The following is a 16,830-nucleotide window of genomic DNA, read 5'->3' as shown; positions in this document are numbered from 1 at the left end:
CCCTTTGTGACGTGAATGGAGCTTGAGGTTATTATGCTAAGTCATCCAAAAAAGGACAGAACCCATAAGCTTTCACTTACATGTAGAAAACAAGACTCACAGACACAATGTATTGGTAGTGACCAAAGGACAACGGGTGTAAGGAGAGGCTGAAATGGGTAAAGGGGCTCAAATACATGGCAACAGGTGGAAACTAGATTTTGGTGGTGAGTGCGCTCTAATACAATCAAATGCCAAACTACAATGTCGTACACTTGAAACTTAGTTATTAACCAATGTTACCTCAATTTAAAAATTTTAATGTTCGAAAATAAATACTAATAAAAACCAAAAAGAGTGACCAGCTCTCCGGAGGGAAAGATGGGACAGAGGCCCATGGCACGGCCTGTGCACACGAAGCCCTTCCTCACAGCTCGGCGAGCTCCGAGGGGGTCAGACGAAGACCTGGGCCCACACCGAGTCACCACGTGTTCTGGTGAACATACTGGTCTCCGTTGGTACAAATCCTCAGAGAAAATTAAGCTGAAGGCTGCCCCTCTGTAACTTCTTCCCACTGGCCTTTCTCTAGCCTCTGGAGACACATGTAGCCAACCTCGCCCTTCTCTCCCATCCCTAACTAGCCTTTCCCAAATTTAGGACGAACACCATCACCCTGACTGCCTCTTCCCGTCTCCTCCCCCGTAGGCCTGCCCCATTCCTTGGCTGACTCCTATGACATAGTGGGGGCCTTGTCCTCCTTCTGGTACTGCCCTACCTTGGCTGTGTGGCTCCGGGTCTGCACAGCCCCCAGGGCCCTCTCCCGACACTGCCCCTTGCAGGCTTCCCAGGACCAGGCTCCTCGAGGCACAGGGCTTGACAAGAGATGAGCTTCCCCCCCAGGCGCTCCTGCCCTTGGCCCCTCTCCACAAGGGGCACACCACCATTTTGTAAGGACAACAACCTATCTCTGAAATACGCTTTGTCTCAAGAGGCCCGAGTCTCTTTTACAGGGTCTGTGGAGAGAGAAGCAGAGTGGTAGGCAGTGACAACCCCTACTTCTCATGAAATCAGGCGTGGCTGACATTCAAGCCAACCTCGGACTGCCATTTACTGGTCAGTAAACAGGTAAGACCAATGCTTCCAGCTTGAGTGAAATTTGGAGTTAGGTATAGTTTTGGTTTAACTACCCTTGATCTCACATTAAATGAGGTAGTGTATTTAAATCACTTAGAAAAGTCCCTGGGGCATGTTAACGTTTTTGACTGACCCATGTTTTCCGGCCATTCCTGGACACCTTTGCTTCCCCCACAGCTCCGTACACCAGAGACTGAGTCCCCCTAAGTCCGGCACACAACCGTGGCCCAGTTATGTCCACTCAATCCAGAGAAGAGAGCAAACGCCCCAGACTACAGGGTCGGGTAGCTAAAAACAGTTGTTAATAGTGGAGTCATGCCTGACCAGGCAGTGGCGCAGTGGATAGAGTGTCGGACTGGGATGCGGAAGACCCAGGTTCGAGACCCTGAGGTCGCCAGCTTAAGCGTGGGCTCATCTGGCTTGAGCAAAAAGCTCACCAGCTTGACCCAAGGTCACTGGCTGGAGCAAGGGGTTACTCGGTCTGCTGAAGGCCCACGGTCAAGGCACATATGAGAAACCAATCAATGAACGAAGGTGTCCTAATGAAAAACTGATCATTGATGCTTCTCATCTCTCTGTGTTCCTGTCTGTCTGTCCCTATCTATCCCTCTCTGTCTCTATAAAAAAAAAATAGTGGAGTCATTCAGTAAACTCTTCCAACCCGGGACCTCGCGAGGGGCATGCCCTGGTGCAGGGGACAGAGTGCACGTTCTCTCTCACCTGCCTCCCACCGGTGGGGACCCCACTGTTTAGTGTGTCAGCACAGACTTGAGATCACTGCTACCGAACCAGCAGGCGGACAGAGAAAGGCCAACCCGCCATCAGAGTGGATCAGCCCTGGTCCTCCTGGTGAGCTTGGTGCAGTCAGTATGGCCCCTGCGTCTGCTGGGGCTCCAGCACGGAATGCTGCTCGGGCACAGTGTAGGAACCATAGGCAACCACCCCACAGGTACAGAAGAGATAGGATGGAAAATACGTGTTTATTTTCCCAGGTCTTCAGGCAACCTCACCAGGCCGGAGGTCGCATGCAGCTGAGTATGAAATCAAGAAAAAAAGCAGATTTAAAAAGTACTGTGCATGCTATGTCTTCGCGCTCTGGCAGGCCAGGGGCCCGCGGTCAGTCTGGCAGGAGGCTGAGAGGCTGGCGGTCACACAATCGTCACAGTCTTGAGCATATCGGACAGGACATACGTGTCATCCCAGCCCCTCCCTGGCTTCCGCAGGGTCTGCTCCAAGGCCCGGGCCATTTCCAGGAGCTGTGGCGTGGCCAGTTTCTGCTCGGGGTGCAGCTGACAGAACAGAATCTCGTTGACTTCCCCCTCGATGCGCCGGACATACAGGAGGGGAAACACCGCCTTGAGCCCCCCCAGCACCGAGTCCTTTAGCCCCAAGTCTCGGCACACGAGGTTGAGGATAAAGACACCTGTAGGGTGGGAAGGAAAGAGTCAGAATGACCGCAGATCAGCTGACACACGGAGAGACACAGTTCAGCTCTGAGCAAGGCACTGACTCCGGCCCCAGGGAGGGTTGGTGGGCAAAGAAAGTGCAGCAGCAGCATGAGCTTGCAGCAAGCATCCCGCACACACAAAAGGAAGAGAAAGGTGTGAGAACTACACGAACCGTGAGAAAACATCAGCCCCATTTCTTGCTCTCCTGTGCTGCTAACCAATGAGTTTAACGTTCTCCATGCCTCCGTTTCCCAAAGAATCGTTTTGAAGAGAAGTAACTAATACCCCCAAGAAAAAATATACCAACTGCCCTGGCCAGTGGCGCAGTGGATGAAGTGTTCTAGGGGTCGCTGGTTCGAACCCCAGTCGCACGTATGAGAAGCAATCAATGAACGCACAACTAAATACAACTACGAGTTGATGCTTCTCTCTCTCCCCTACACCTCCACCAAAAAAAGAGTATGCCACCTCCACAGGAATGTTATGTTCTTGACATACAACACACAGTATTTATTAGCCAGGGGCAGCCAAGTCACTGTGGGACAGTGAAGGTTCTAAATCAACTTCGCTCACCTTGGCACCTTTCACCAAATCCAAACACCTGGGGGCCCGAGAACACACAGATCACGAGTCCCAGCCCTCACATGAGGACCTGGAAGGGAGCCTCAGCTGTTAACCTGCTGTCACCTTGGCAAAGCTCTTTACCTCAGTTTCCTCATCTGAAACGGGCTGCGACAGAGACGAGACAAGGTATCGCCTTGTTCAGGGCACGTGGAAACCCCACTGGGAGGAGCCAGCGTCACCGCGCTGGTGGGCATGGGAATCACTGTGACTGCTCTGTGACCCTGCAGCAGCGCCTCTGAAAGCTGAGCACGTGCACCTCCTAGGACCCAGGGGGCACAGCCCAACGCGCATGTCCAACAGACCCGCAAACTCCACCAAACAGCATCGCTGCAATGTTAGTGGGAACACGCCTTATAAAAGCTCCCAATAGGCCTGACCTGTGGTGGCGCAGTGGATAAAGCGTCGACCTGGAAACACTGAGGTTGCTGGTTCAAAACCCTGCACTTGTCTGGTCAAGGCACATATGGGAGTTGATGCTTCCTGCTCCCCCCCTTCTCTCTCTGTCTCTCTCTTTCACTCTCTCTCCTATCTAAAATGAATAAATTAAAAAAATAAATAAATAAAATAAAAGCTCCCAATGGGCAACAGCCCAAATACCACACAGAGGGGACATGGAGAGCTGCAGTCACAGTGACACCACACGACATTGACAGGAATGGAAAGGCAGCGCTGTGGATGAATCTTGCAAGCGTCACAATGAGTGAAAGAAGAGAGAAACTAAAAGCCTCTGTTCTGTATGATGGTATTTGTATAAAGAACAAAAATGGGCCAAATGATGCTGTGCAGGTAGATGTTAGGACAGTGGTTATCCTTGAGGGCAGGCGAGAGGCGGATGTCTGGGGCACTGGAGATGTTCTGTCTGGTGCTTGGTATGTGTGTGTGTTCAAAGTAAGGCAATCGGTCAAGCTACAACATTCACGATGTGTGCATTTCTCATTATAAAGAAAACCAGTTTTAGAGGGCCCACCCGTCCTCCTGCCCAGCCTTGCATTCTCATACCTTCAGGAGCTAAGATGCTCTTGACCTTCTGCAGGAAGGGCTGGTCCACAAATGCTGCAGGCGGGCAACTCATCCCCAGTGTGGGGTCCTTACTGTCTACGTCAAACATGATGACGTCATAGTGAGGCCGCTCTGGGAGAGAGAAGCAGATGAGTTTTCATCTTTGCTGGGTAAACCCATGCCATTTACACTCCTTTGTCACATTTCTCCTGTGACCTGTGGTGGCCCAGGTGGCTAAGACAGAAGGGTGACAGGGAGGGTGTGCCTGTTCAGGGCACTGACACCACCGTCCAGGAAAATCGCCACCAGGGCTCTGCTGTGAGTCCCCTACATTAAAGACGGGGTGGGGCCTCTGTCTCATTTTCTGGGGTCCATTCTGCAGGGTGACTACTCAGTTACAAGTCTGTCTGTCCTAGTGGTTGTCAACCCTGGCAGAACATTACAGTCACCGTGGGAAACTTTTAATACTTAAGAGAACCTGGGCTCCTTTCTTGGCCAGCCGAGTTAAGAACCCCATGGTGGCAGGGAGCTGGGGTAGGAGGACCTGGTATTCCTCGGCTCCCGAAGTATTTCTGAATACAGTCAGACTTGAGAACCATTGATCTGGACAAAGCAGCTGTCTAAGCCTTGAAGGGCTGACCCAGCAAATGGTAACTCTAACTTATCTCTGGAAAGAACATATGTTGCCTCTGAGGAGCGAATGTTCTCAGGCTGGAGTTAGCGTATCTCTAGTCACTTGAACAGCAGCTGCCTCGGGGGAGAAATGATCTTGCTGCACGGGCAAAAAGGAATGGGTGCTGAATCAAGTCCACGACTTCCTCTAATGCAGCGGTTCTCAACCTGTGGGTCGTGACCCCGGCGGGGGTCGAACGACCAAATCACAGGGGTCGCCTAGAGCCACTGGAAGTATTTAGGCGACCCCTGTGTTTTGGTCATTCGATCCCCGCCGGGGTCGCGACCCACAGGTTGAAAACCGCTGCTCTAATGCCAATCATCGTTCCATAGGGGAAGGCCTGCAAAGCAACTGGCTTGTTTCTAGCAAACTTTGAGGCTGTGACAGTAACTATTTAAGAATTAATACTTGGGCTACAGCATGCCCGTCATGGTGCACACCACACATGTGACTGTGGCTTCTTAGAGAACAGAACATGTTGGCTCATCAAAGTCCAAGAACAAGCAGGGCCCGCAGTGGCAGCCCTGTGCCCTCCAGTAACCGAAACGGTTAAGGTGGTTAGACATCATGGCCAGGGCTGTTCATGTCGTGGACTGAGTACCTGCCACATGTCTGGCACTGTTTTAAATGTTTCACTTATATTAGCTATCTTGGGCCTGAGCCCCCAGAATGGCTCCAGCCACAGAGAGAAAACCTGTTACGCTCTAATATGGTTAAATTCAGTTTCCAACTAAGACCTGGCAGCGTGGGCCCATCCCAGCACCAAACTGTCATGCTGGCTTGCCACACCCTTAACTGGGAGAGACTGATCCAGTGAGAACCGAGCACCTGTTATGGACCACGTGGACCAGGAAGGTGGGAGGCCTGGTTCTCCAGGTTCACTCAGGACTGAACCGACCTGAGGGACTCATGATCTGGAAAGCACTGGTCACCAGGAGCCTGTCTATAAAGTTCCAGAAGGATCAAGGGACCTCTTGTAGAGCATGACCAGGACTTTTGTCCTAAGTCTGGGGTATGGACTATTAAAGTGGAACCTTAGCCTGATCAGGTGGTGGCGCAATGGATAGAGCGCTGAACTGGGATGCCGAGGACCCAGGTTTGAGACCCCAAGGTTGTCAGCTTGAGCGCGAGCTCATCTGGCTTGAGCAAAATAAAAAATGCTCACCAGCTTAGACCCAGCTTAGACCCAAGGTCACTGGCTCAAGCAAGGCGTTACTCGGTCTGCTGAAGGCCCGCGGTCAAGGCACATATGAGAAAGCAATCAATGAAAAACTAAGATGTCGCAATGAAAAACTCATGATTGATGCTTTTCATCTCTCTCCATTCCTGTCTCTCTGTCCCTACCTATCCCTCTTCTGACTCTCTCTCTGTCCCTGTAAAAAAAAAAAAAAAAAGTGGAACCTTAAATCTGGTAGCAGCAGAGCTGCTGGGATGCCCACGGAGCAGCGTCCACCTCTGGGCTTTTTAGCTTCAGCACTACTAACACGCAGGATCAAATAACACACTGCTATTAAGGGCTATCCTGTGCACTGTAGGGGGTTTAGCAGCACCCTTGGGCTATCCCCATCAGATGCCAGGAGCACCCCTACACAACAGTTATGACAACCAATAAAACGTCTGCAGACACTGCCAAACGTCCCTGGGCTTCAGAACCACTGGCCGGCATGAGTGTCGTTTTATTCTACAGTGTGTCTGTCAAGTCATGGTGCACTTTTGACCGGTCACAGGAAAGCAACAAAAGACGATAGAAATGTGAAATCTGCACCAAATAAAAGGAAAACTCTCCCAGTTTCATACCTATTTAGTGAAGTGGATGTGGGCTCACAAACAGATTTTTTAGGGCTCCTTAGGTAGCTATCCCGTATAGCCTCTACAGACTCGTCACTGACTGATGGCCTACCAGAACGGGGTTTCTCCACCAAACTGCCGGTTTCCTTCAACTGCTTATCCCACCAAGTAATGTTATTCCTATGTGGTGGCACTTCATTATAAACGCGCCGATATTCACATTGCACTTTGGTCACGGATTCGAATTTAACGAGCCACAGAACACACTGAACTTTCCTTTGTACCGTCCACATCTCAACTGGCATGGCCGTGGGCTGCTCCGCTGTATACACGGTGTTATGTCATCATCTGAGCATGCGCACATGCTGCCACATCATCCTACAGAAACTGGGAGGGTTTTCCTTTTATTTGGTGCAGATTTCACATTTCTATTGTCTTTTTTTTTTTTTTTTTTTTATGAAGCTGGAAACGGGGAGAGATAGTCAGACAGACTCCCGCATGCGCCCGACCGGGATCCACCCGGCACGCTCTGCCCACCAGGGGGCGATGCTCTGCCCCTCCGGGGCTTCGCTCCGCCACGACCAGAGCCACTCTAGCGCCTGGGGCAGAGGCCAAGGAGCCATCCCCAGCACCCGGGCCATCTTTGCTCCAATGGAGCCCTGGCTGCGGGAGGGGAAGAGAGAGACAGAGAGGAAGGAGAGGGGGGTGGAGAAGCAAATGGGCGCTTCTCCTATGTGCCCTGGCCGGGAATCGAACCCGGGTCCCCCGCACACCAGGCCGACGCTCTACCGCTGAGCCAACCGGCCAGGGCCTCTATTGTCTTTTATTGCTTTCCTGTGACAGGTCAAAAGTGCACCATGACTTTACGGACACACTGTATTTTTGGCTTCCCCTCCAGCAGAAAGATTTTGAAAAATCACCTCTCAACCCACATCCCAACTTTTCTTCCCCATCCTCACCCAGCTACAGACTCAAGGTTTCTTGGGATGGGGAGGAGGTAGCAAGGTGGCAGGGACAGAGAAGCCCACTGTCTGTTAGCGCCACCAGGGCAAGAAGTGGTTTGTTTTACTTGCCAGACCCCAAGCATAAAGCTGAACATGTGGTCAGTGCTCTGGAGTCACTGAGAAAGTATGTCGACAAATGAACAGGGGAAAGTCTAGGATGATGCTGATGCTGCCCTGAGAGATGGATTCTGAGGCCCTCACAGGCCCACAGCCTTGGGTCAATCTTCCCTTCCCACCCCCAAATTCTGCGACAGTAGTACCTTCCCTTCCCGCCAGGCTGGTAATGTAGTCCAGGCCATCTGCAACGTGCACCTTCATCCGGTCGCTCTGGGAGAAGCCAAACCACTGGGTGGCCACTTCCAACATGGAGGGGTCGATCTCCACAGCTTCAATGCAGGACTCTGGGAAATGGTCGTGGACAAAGAGGGGGAGGCTGCCCCCACCCAGGCCGACCACCAACAATGCCAGCGGGGTCTCTGTAATACAGGAATAAAGCATCATTTTACCATCTGCTCACTGGAAAGTTTGGTACTAACCTCAGGAGAGTGAAAGAGGGAATCAGATTGTTGGCTCTGCCCAGGGGATAAAAGATTTTGGAGCCTGGCCTCACAATCCTTCCCTTACCTGATCCGGAAGATGAACCAGTGTGCTATATGGCCCCTTAAAAATCCCAAAGCACTCAGCTGATATTCTATCATGAGTCCCCACCATAAGCCTTATTAGACCCCTCTACAAAATGTGAGGGCCCGTGGCCAACACCTGGCTCACGGTCACAGGCAATGCAGGTCTGATGCCCTCTGCCCAGCTTCCAACTGCCAGGCCACAACTGTCACAAACCAATGACTAAAGATCTGTGCACCCTCCCTATCTCACTGAATGTATTTTACATCCTAGTTTTTAAAATAAATGAGTAGAAGAAAAACCTTTAGATACTGACACCATTTCAACATTCCAGTCTCAGTCTGAGTGTTCATTAACTCAGAAGCTGGCTGGGAATGAGCAAGGTGTTCATGCACACGCTCTCCTCAGCCTGTGAGCACTGCCCTCAAACTACCAGCAGCTGCGCAGTGAGTTCTGTGCGCCCACACGCTCCCGACTGCGGACGGCAGCGACAACTCCCTCACCTAGGAGCAGCTCAGGGCTTCTCAGCAAGGCCAGGCCGGCGATCATGGCTTTGTGGTGCTCACAGCACAGGTAGCTCTTATCAATGGACTGTCCCGGGGCTGCAGGGGCGTCGTCCAGAGCACCAGCCGGCCGCTGCTTCTTCCTGTCCTTTTTTCGTTTCTTGTGGGCTACATGAGAGACAAGGAAGTCCTGTGATTAGTACACGCGTCCTGGGAAAGCAGAGCCTAGCAGGGCAATGTGCTGAGGCTGACCTGGCGGTAAACATGCAGAATGCTGATTTGGTTGACATGTTGGTAGGTGGATGGCCATTTTGATGTCACGGAAATTGGCAAACAGTACACATTAGGGCTTTTCCCCTCCAAAATTCATGGATGCTAAACATGTAGTACACACCACTGGATACCTGAGAGTCAGAAAAGGAAAGGGGCAAAGACGCACCCAAGAGCCTGGGAAAACGCAACTTAGTGCTCCTGGTCCCTCTCCACTGAGTAGAAAGACACTCACAGGACCTTCATAAATTGTCGGGAAGCAGGACTTGCCAACTAGCCTATTACTAATTACCTCTGCTATGCCAATTACTATATTAGGGTTTTACTTTTAATCCTAAAACAACCCTTAAATTGCAATTACTGGCAGGTAGAAAACCTGAGACTCTGAAGAGTTATAGGTGGTGCAGCCTGGATTTGAACCTAGGGCGGCCTGTCTCCGGCACCATCGTCTCTACTGTACCACGCAGACAGAAACAGCTCATCTCACAGAGCCCTGCTGAATTAATACACAGACATCTCTGAGGCACCTTGCAAAGCAGGTGGCTGTGAACGGATGGCTCTGAAGCAATGAGCCACTGACTCAGTAAAGGACCAGCCCTGCTCCTTTCCGTCTCACAGGCTGGGCTCCAGAACTGAGCCCACACCCCGACTCCACTTCTGCCCACTCATACCTGAAGGGTCCCAGTGGTACAGGAACAGCCACAGGGCCATAGGCCTCTGCTCACAGGTACCCGGGTCTATCCAACATCTCAGCCAAGCTCCCACCACCTCAGAACCCAAGTCCCACCTGACCAGGCGGTGGCGCAGTGGATAGAATGTTGGACTGGGATGTGGAAGGACCCAGGTTTGAGACCCCAAAGTCGCCAGCTTGAGCGCGGGCTCATCTGGCGTGAGCAAAAAGCTCACCAGCTTGAGCCCAAGGTCGCTGGCTCGAGCAAGGGGTTACTCGGTCTGCTGAAGGCCCACAGTCAAGGCACATATAAGAAAGCAATCAATGAACAACTAAGGTATTGCAATGAAAAACTGATGACTGATGCTTCTCATCTCTTTCTGTTCCTGTCTGTCTTTCCCTATCTATCCCTCTCTCTGACTCTTGCTCTGTCTCTGAAATAAATAAAAATAAATTTTAAAAAAAAGAACCCAAGTCCCTGGCGCGCCCGCATGGGGGCCACCGCCGTGCCTCGGGGGCCTCACCTCTGGGGTCCCTCAGCAGCCTGGCCTCTGACTGCACCACATTCCTGTTGCTGAGGAAGATCAGCCGCCGGAAGTAGCGTCGGTCGTCCCCCTGCACGTCCTCGATGACATAGTCACCACTCAAGGGGCTGCAGTCTTGGTGCCGAACGGTCCGCACCCCGATGTCCCCACCCACAGACAGGAAGGGCACCTGAAGGTACAGCATAAGGTCAAACCACCAGCTCAATTAGAAATTTGAGAAAGTATAAGCCCTTCCTTGTGTCAGTCTGAGGAACCCACACCAAGGTTCTAGGCAGTGAGCTCCAAGGATGGGCCATTCTATTCAAGTTCTCGTCTGGGGCCTCTGACTTGATCTCAAAAGGTTTAATTCACATTTCTGGAAATTAACTGATCCCCCAAGCCATTAGTGAATGCAGTTGACTCTCCCCAAAGAAAAGTTTCTCAACAGCAATCCTCAAAAGCACTTTCAGTAGTCCAGGACAACCCAAGTTGGAGGGACCTCCGGGAAAGAACCAGAATTAGGAGACGGACCTGAACGGGGATGAGATAAAACCCAGGGGGAACGAATGCAGCTGCTCCAAGTGTGGAGAAACTCTCCCTTCCATGGTTATTCACCATTTTCTCCCATTATTCTAGACAGGAGGAAAAAATTAGAAAAAATACTTTTCCCTTTCCTTTCCCAATCTTAACATCTACTTCTTTCCAAAGACCTACACATGTATTTAGTAATGGCCAGGGATCCCCGACTTTGCAGAGATGAAGGCATTGGTGAGAGATGGTCGCAAATGAACCTCCCACAGGAACTGGGTCTCTGACGGACACCGACCCCATGTCTGCAGGGGAGAATCACCCATTCGTCTGCAAGCACAAGTCGGCCTAGCAGGCAGAACCCAGTCTGGGACCTGTTCTTTTCAGATCTGTTACTTAGCACTGAGCCTCCAGGTACCCTGGCTTTCCCCTCTATCAAGGAGAATAAAGTCCTTACTATCAAGTCCTTGCAATACAGCCACCTGTCAATCAACCTGCCTGGTGACCAGGATGGGTGGTCAATGTCATGTCAACTGATAATTCCATACCACCACTTTGGCAAAAAGCCTTCAGTTTCCTTCCCAGTGAAACACCATCTTACCCTGAGATAATAATACCTCTAAGAAGCAAAAGGGCCAAAGAAGTCCTGTGTAAAAGTGGGGAAAGAGGCGCTGGCTGGTTGGCTCAGCGGTTGAGCATCGGCCTGGCATGTGGAAGTCCCGGGTTCAATTTCCGGCCAGGGCACACAGGAGAAGCACCCATCTGCTTCTCCACCCCTCTTCCTCTCCTTCCTCTCTGTCTCTCTCTTCCCCTCCCACAGCCAAGGCTCCATTGGAGCAAAGTTGGCCGGGGCGCTGGGGATGGCTCCATGGCCTCTGCCTCAGGCGCTAGAATGGCTCTGGTTGCAACAGAGTGACACCCCAGATGGGCAGAGCATCGCCCCCTGGTGGGCATGCCAGGTGGATCCCAGTTGGGCGCATGCGGGAGTCTGACTGATTGCTTCCCCCCTTCTAACTTCAGAAAAATACAAAAATAAAAATAAAAAAATAGAGAGAAAGAGATACACAGGCTGAACGATGTGTAGAATGGAGAGCTGGAGCCTGCGAACAGCATTTCTTTCATGCCATCTCTGTGGAGTCTGAGGAACCGCCCCTGACCCAGATGCTCCCTTGGGTCTGTCTCAAAAAGGCACTCCTCATCTTCCCTGTACTGCCTGGGGCAAGGGAACGTGGTTTGTGCCCACGGAGCTCCCAGCTGCTGACATGACCTCCAGGGGTCGACCAGGCTCACAGACCCTACCCCAGCTCCTTCCAGGACACCCTGTGCTCTCCTGGCTGCTAACGTGACTTCTTCAGAGAGCTGTGGCAGCTGCCGCCAGGGCTTTGTTACCTGCTGCTGGGCGGGCATCCCGGCCGGGGCCAGCTCCATGACTCGGGCCGACAGCTCGGCCTGGATGCTGTCCATGCCTTCGTACCGCTGGCCTCGGTGCAGGGCCACTGTGATCAGCCTCCTGAAGCCAGCGCTGGCCGCCAGCTGCTTCCGGCCCTCCTCCATGCCGAAGAGCCACTCAGTCTCGCGACCCTGGGGGACTGGAAACAGGCACCTGGTGACAGGGAGTCCCAGGAAGAGTGTTCAAGACCACTGCCAATATGACCACAGGGCAGAGGGCCGGTCCCTGCGCAGGCCCAGCGGCCAGGCCACCTGTGACCCACTGAGAAATGACCATTCCCTAGAGCACAAGGCCCACAGCACAACAGCCATCAGACACGAGACAGGGCCAAGGGGGAAAAAGAGGTGTGAGCATGTGTGTAAGGGGAGGGAGGCGGGTATCTGGTGCAAAAAATAAGAAGCAATAATACTAACGCTTATTACAGACCAGACATTATTTTAAGCAGTTTACAAATAGAAACAAATCAAATCTTCATAACAGCCTGGGGTGCAGGTGGTATTATTATTCTAAATGAGGAACTCGAGGCACAGAAGTTCCATTATTTGCTCAAGTCCACACAGCTAACACTTGGCAAGGCTGGGACTCAGCCCCAGACTCCATGCCCGTAGCCAGGGCACTGTTCGCTCCCACGGGTGCAGCGAGAATCAGGGACTACTTGGGGAAATGGCTGTCATCAGGAAACAAATGACCAGCATGACCATATCGACACCTTGTATTTATCTAAAATTTTCTACTTTGGAAAGCAGTTCCTTATATTCTCTCTTTTAATCGTTATTAACATAAATCTGGTATCACTCACCCCTTTCAATAATAACACTAACGCTCATAAAGCACTTATCACGTGCCAGGCACCATCCTATGAGGTTTCACACTTCTCACAAGTATAGGAAGTAATTACGATCTCATTTTAGGGAGGAGGAAACTAACATGTCCAAGGTCACACCACCAAGATGCAGCTGGGACGGGACTGGAACTCAAATAATCTGGTTCCAGAGCTGGCTTTTTTGGTCACTGCTCTGTACAGGCTCTCTAAATTCAGGAGAGGGGCACAGCGACCTCTGGAGGCCCACAGCTCACAGGCTGCTGAGCTGGGACTTGACTGCTCCCATTACTTCTTGTTACAAAGTAGCTACCATCCGGACAGTGTGACTTGCCTAAATGTATCTGTGTTACTTCTCTCCTTCCTACCAACAGCATTCTCCACCTTTACCAAGCCTTTGTGACAAAAGAAGAGAAGAAATAAGCTTCAAGTCTAAGCAGGTAGCTGGAGAGCTGCTACTTTCCTCGTGCCTTGGCCAGTGTAACCTCTGAAAGTACCGCCTGCGAGAAAAAACCAGCCAAGGCACACCCAGCCACCAAAGCCCCAGCCCAGTCCCTTCAGGGAAGAGAGGGGCCAATCCCAACTCACTGATGAAAATGGCAAAATGATTGTCCCGCGATGGTCTCACAGTGGGGCTGTCCACCACGTGGAGGGTGTAGCGTGGTTCCCCCGTGTCCCCACTGCACAAGTCCAGGGACACACTCCCCAGCCCGGCCTTGCGGGACAGCTGGCCGCACAGCCAGGCATACTGCTGCTGCTCCCGCACCGCCTCAGCCAGCCGCTCGGCACTCTCCAGCCGCACGGGCCGGCCCTGCTCCTGAGCACACAGCTCCAAGATCTGATGGCCAGAGCCAGGGGCTGGCCTGAACTTGGTCATGATGAAGGCAAAGATGGGCAGGGGGAACCGAGGCTCTGCTTCCAACACCTGGTCCCGGCTGCTGGCCACCAGGTGTACCCTGACCATCCACCCCTCCCGAGAGAAGTGACCCACTGCTTTCTTCAGGACGTGAGCCTGAGCCAGGGAGACGCAGAGGTAGCGACCGCCCACCTGCAGGACACGGCCAACCTCAGCCAGCATCCTGTCCACCTGTTGCAGGGTCTCCTCCTCCTCATCTGTCAGGACAGCATCCAGGGTGCCCTTGTCCAACACCACCTGGAACGAAGCATCAGGAAACTCCATCTGTGTCATGTCCATCTTCAGGAAGCTCATTTGGGGCCGCCGGCTGGCATTACGTTCCTTCATCTGCTTGATGACGACCTCGCTGATGTCAATGTTCACGATGTCCTGATAGCCCACGTCGTACAGCTGCTCGCTGAGCTCTGAGTTTCCACAGCCAATCACCAGCACCTGGGGGAGGGGAACCAGCATGATGAAGGTGACCGACGCAGAGAAACGAGCTTCACCTGCTTGGGGGAATCCAGTCTCTCCTTGGCTGTTGCACGTTTTCAGAAGGGAAAGTTGCTATCATCACAGGAGAGATCACCATCACAGGGCTGATCCTAGAGTCCATCTTGAAACACCTCTGGTTAGAGGACTCACTAGAGAAAACCACATTCAGCGACAACAATGCAAGTTATGTAAAAACGGGCTTTCTTTTTCTTTATTAATTTCATTTATTTATTTTAGAGAGAGGAGAGGGGGAGGGAGGGTTGGGGGGGAAGAGAGAGAGAGAGAAGTGGGGGAGGAGCAGGAAGCATCAACTCATAGTAGTTGCTTCTCGTATGTGCCTTGACTGGGCAAGCCCAAGGCTTCAAACCAGTGACCTCAGCATTCCAGGTCAATGCTTTATCCACTGCGCCACCACACGTCAGGTGAAAATGGCCTTTCTGAATTGCAGAAAAAATGAATTGTGGTTGCTCTTTTCTCTGAATCAAGCATTTATTACTCAAGAAATGAGGAGAAGTCACAGAATCCAAATGCAGTCGTTACAGTTGAAATCTCCTATTTGTTTTACTGTTGAAAACCTAGTTCTGGAATAATCCCATTCCATTCATGCCTTTGGCTCCTCCTCACGGTATTCTGGTATTTTCTGAAGCCAAATTTAAAAACACAGGTTGTTGCCTCCCACTCTGTGGAGCAAACCTCCCAATGACCCTTCAAAATTCTGCCCTGGTGTCACCATCTCCGATAAAGCCTTGTACATACAATGAGAAGTGCACAAGCTTTGGAGCTAGATGGGCCACAGGTTAAATTCCACGTGGCCTCTTTACTACATGCGCGATCTTAGGCATGAAACTGGCTCTCAGAGCCTCAGTTTCCCCATCTGTAGAATGCGTGCACTACCGCTCACCTCGAAGTTTACTATGAGAATTCAATGATCAAATGAGCACACGCACCACAAGGCTTGGTTGGCACTTAAGACTTCCTTAAAGCTCCCTGCCCGCCTTCCTTCCCTACCTCCAGTACGCCTCCTCTACGAATCCTCTTATTACTGTAACTTGGCACTTTCAACTTCTGGAATGTGCCCAGGATTTATATCTTAATGCGTGCAGGCTGAGCACACAGCCTGAAATCCAGTGGGCCCTGCAACAACTCTTTGATAACAGATCCTTGTATCAGTCAAGCCACAACTAGTGCCTGCTCCACAAAGACGCACAGTGAGTGACTAGAAGGCACTATCTAGGGAGGGTTACTAAAACAAGTGAGTCTTCCAGTGGGTTTACTAATAAAAGATGAGCTGGGGGTAAATCTGTGACCTCAAAACCTTTAAAAGATTGTTTTCAATTGCCTTTCAGCCAAAAGGACGCATGAAATCCTGCAATCACGGGCCCGGTTGGGGCCCCCACATCTGTCATTGTCTGTCAGGTGCAGGACTGCTTGGAAGGCAGTCACAGACGCGCGGGGCTGCAGGCCGCGCTTACCTTCTCCCGGGGCTTGATGTACTTGTGCAGCACCCCGCACAGGTCCAGGTACGTTCCATACCACTCGAAAGCTTTCCTTCCGCGCAGCTGGAAAAACCTCTCCCAATAGTCGATGGAGCCAAACTCCTTGGAGCTCTTCGGTAAGAGATTCATATTCCCACACTGGAGGGGCTCTTCAAGACTGTCCCGCCCCCTGGGAGGGAGGTACCATCGGAAACCCCCACGCTGGCTCCGGGACACTTCGGTGGGGTCTCTTTCCACGAACAAACAGCCACAACTGATTTCCCCCCACACTCAAAACCCAAAGGAAAGGCCTTGACATGCCAAATTCACATGCTGGCTGTCTACCCCGCTCCCACAGACCCTGTCCACGTGAGGAACCTCACTTTCTCACAGCTGGAGTTCAGAACCTGCAATCATATCCGGGTGCGAGGCTTCACGATTGGTCGGCGCTCAGATGATCCCAGCATCTCATTGGTCGCTGATTTTTTTTTTGTTCCTGGCACTTCATTGGCTGCGACTAGCCTCACGCAGGCGCCTAGCATTTATTTACGAGGCGGAAGGGGGCGGGCCCGCGGGTCGGGGCGGAAGTGGCCAGCTGCCCGGAACTCTGGCTCGGGTCGAACCTCGGGAGATGGCAGGCTTCCGGGGTTCAGTATTCGCTTCATCACCAATTCTGATCATAAGTCATAAAGTGGCCGAGAGCGGCCGGGGGACGACCTGGAGGAGGGGATCCTCCCCAGAGAAGAAAAACCTGTAGAAGGAAGTGAGGGTGAGGTAAGGGATGAGGAGAGCCGGCCCACATCTTAACCGTTTATTTATCTTCTGCATCTCCCACCTTACCCAACCTTAGTTTAACCGCTTTTCTTGTATAGTTCAGGTTTAATTTTGACGAAAATAGCAGTTGGGTGTACCTTTTCTGCACCAGAATAC

The 16,830-nt window shown here is 51.9% G+C and overlaps 1 protein-coding gene across 1 annotated transcript; it reads right to left on the bottom strand.

Moving 5' to 3' along the window:
• Positions 1-2,074: 2,074 nt before the first annotated feature.
• On the bottom strand, positions 2,075-16,302 carry METTL13 (methyltransferase 13, eEF1A N-terminus and K55). The gene is made up of 8 exons (XM_066261160.1): positions 15,898-16,302; positions 13,624-14,383; positions 12,155-12,354; positions 10,238-10,427; positions 8,774-8,941; positions 7,910-8,125; positions 4,185-4,316; positions 2,075-2,536 (listed from the first exon to the last, which is right to left on the bottom strand). Exons 1-8 carry the CDS (start codon positions 16,048-16,050, stop codon positions 2,262-2,264), a joined length of 2,094 nt encoding a protein of 697 aa, XP_066117257.1. The 5' UTR covers positions 16,051-16,302; the 3' UTR covers positions 2,075-2,261.
• Positions 16,303-16,830: the final 528 nt, after the last annotated feature.

The sequence above is a fragment of the Saccopteryx bilineata genome, chromosome 2 (assembly GCF_036850765.1).
Source record: "Saccopteryx bilineata isolate mSacBil1 chromosome 2, mSacBil1_pri_phased_curated, whole genome shotgun sequence".
Lineage (NCBI taxonomy): Eukaryota > Metazoa > Chordata > Mammalia > Chiroptera > Emballonuridae > Saccopteryx > Saccopteryx bilineata.
This window is presented reverse-complemented; position numbering and strand designations above follow the sequence as displayed.

Bases quoted from the DNA above. Each gene is read 5' to 3' on its own strand.
- METTL13 (XM_066261160.1), bottom strand. From the start codon at position 16,050: ATGAATCTCTTACCGAAGAGCTCCAAGGAGTTTGGCTCCATCGACTAT. The intron at 14,384-15,897 runs GTAAGCGCGGCC...CCCCTCCCCCAG, and splicing joins ACATCAAGCCCCGGGAGAAG to GTGCTGGTGATTGGCTGTGG. The intron at 2,537-4,184 runs GTATGAGAATGC...CCCACCCTACAG, and splicing joins GAGCATCTTAGCTCCTGAAG to GTGTCTTTATCCTCAACCTC.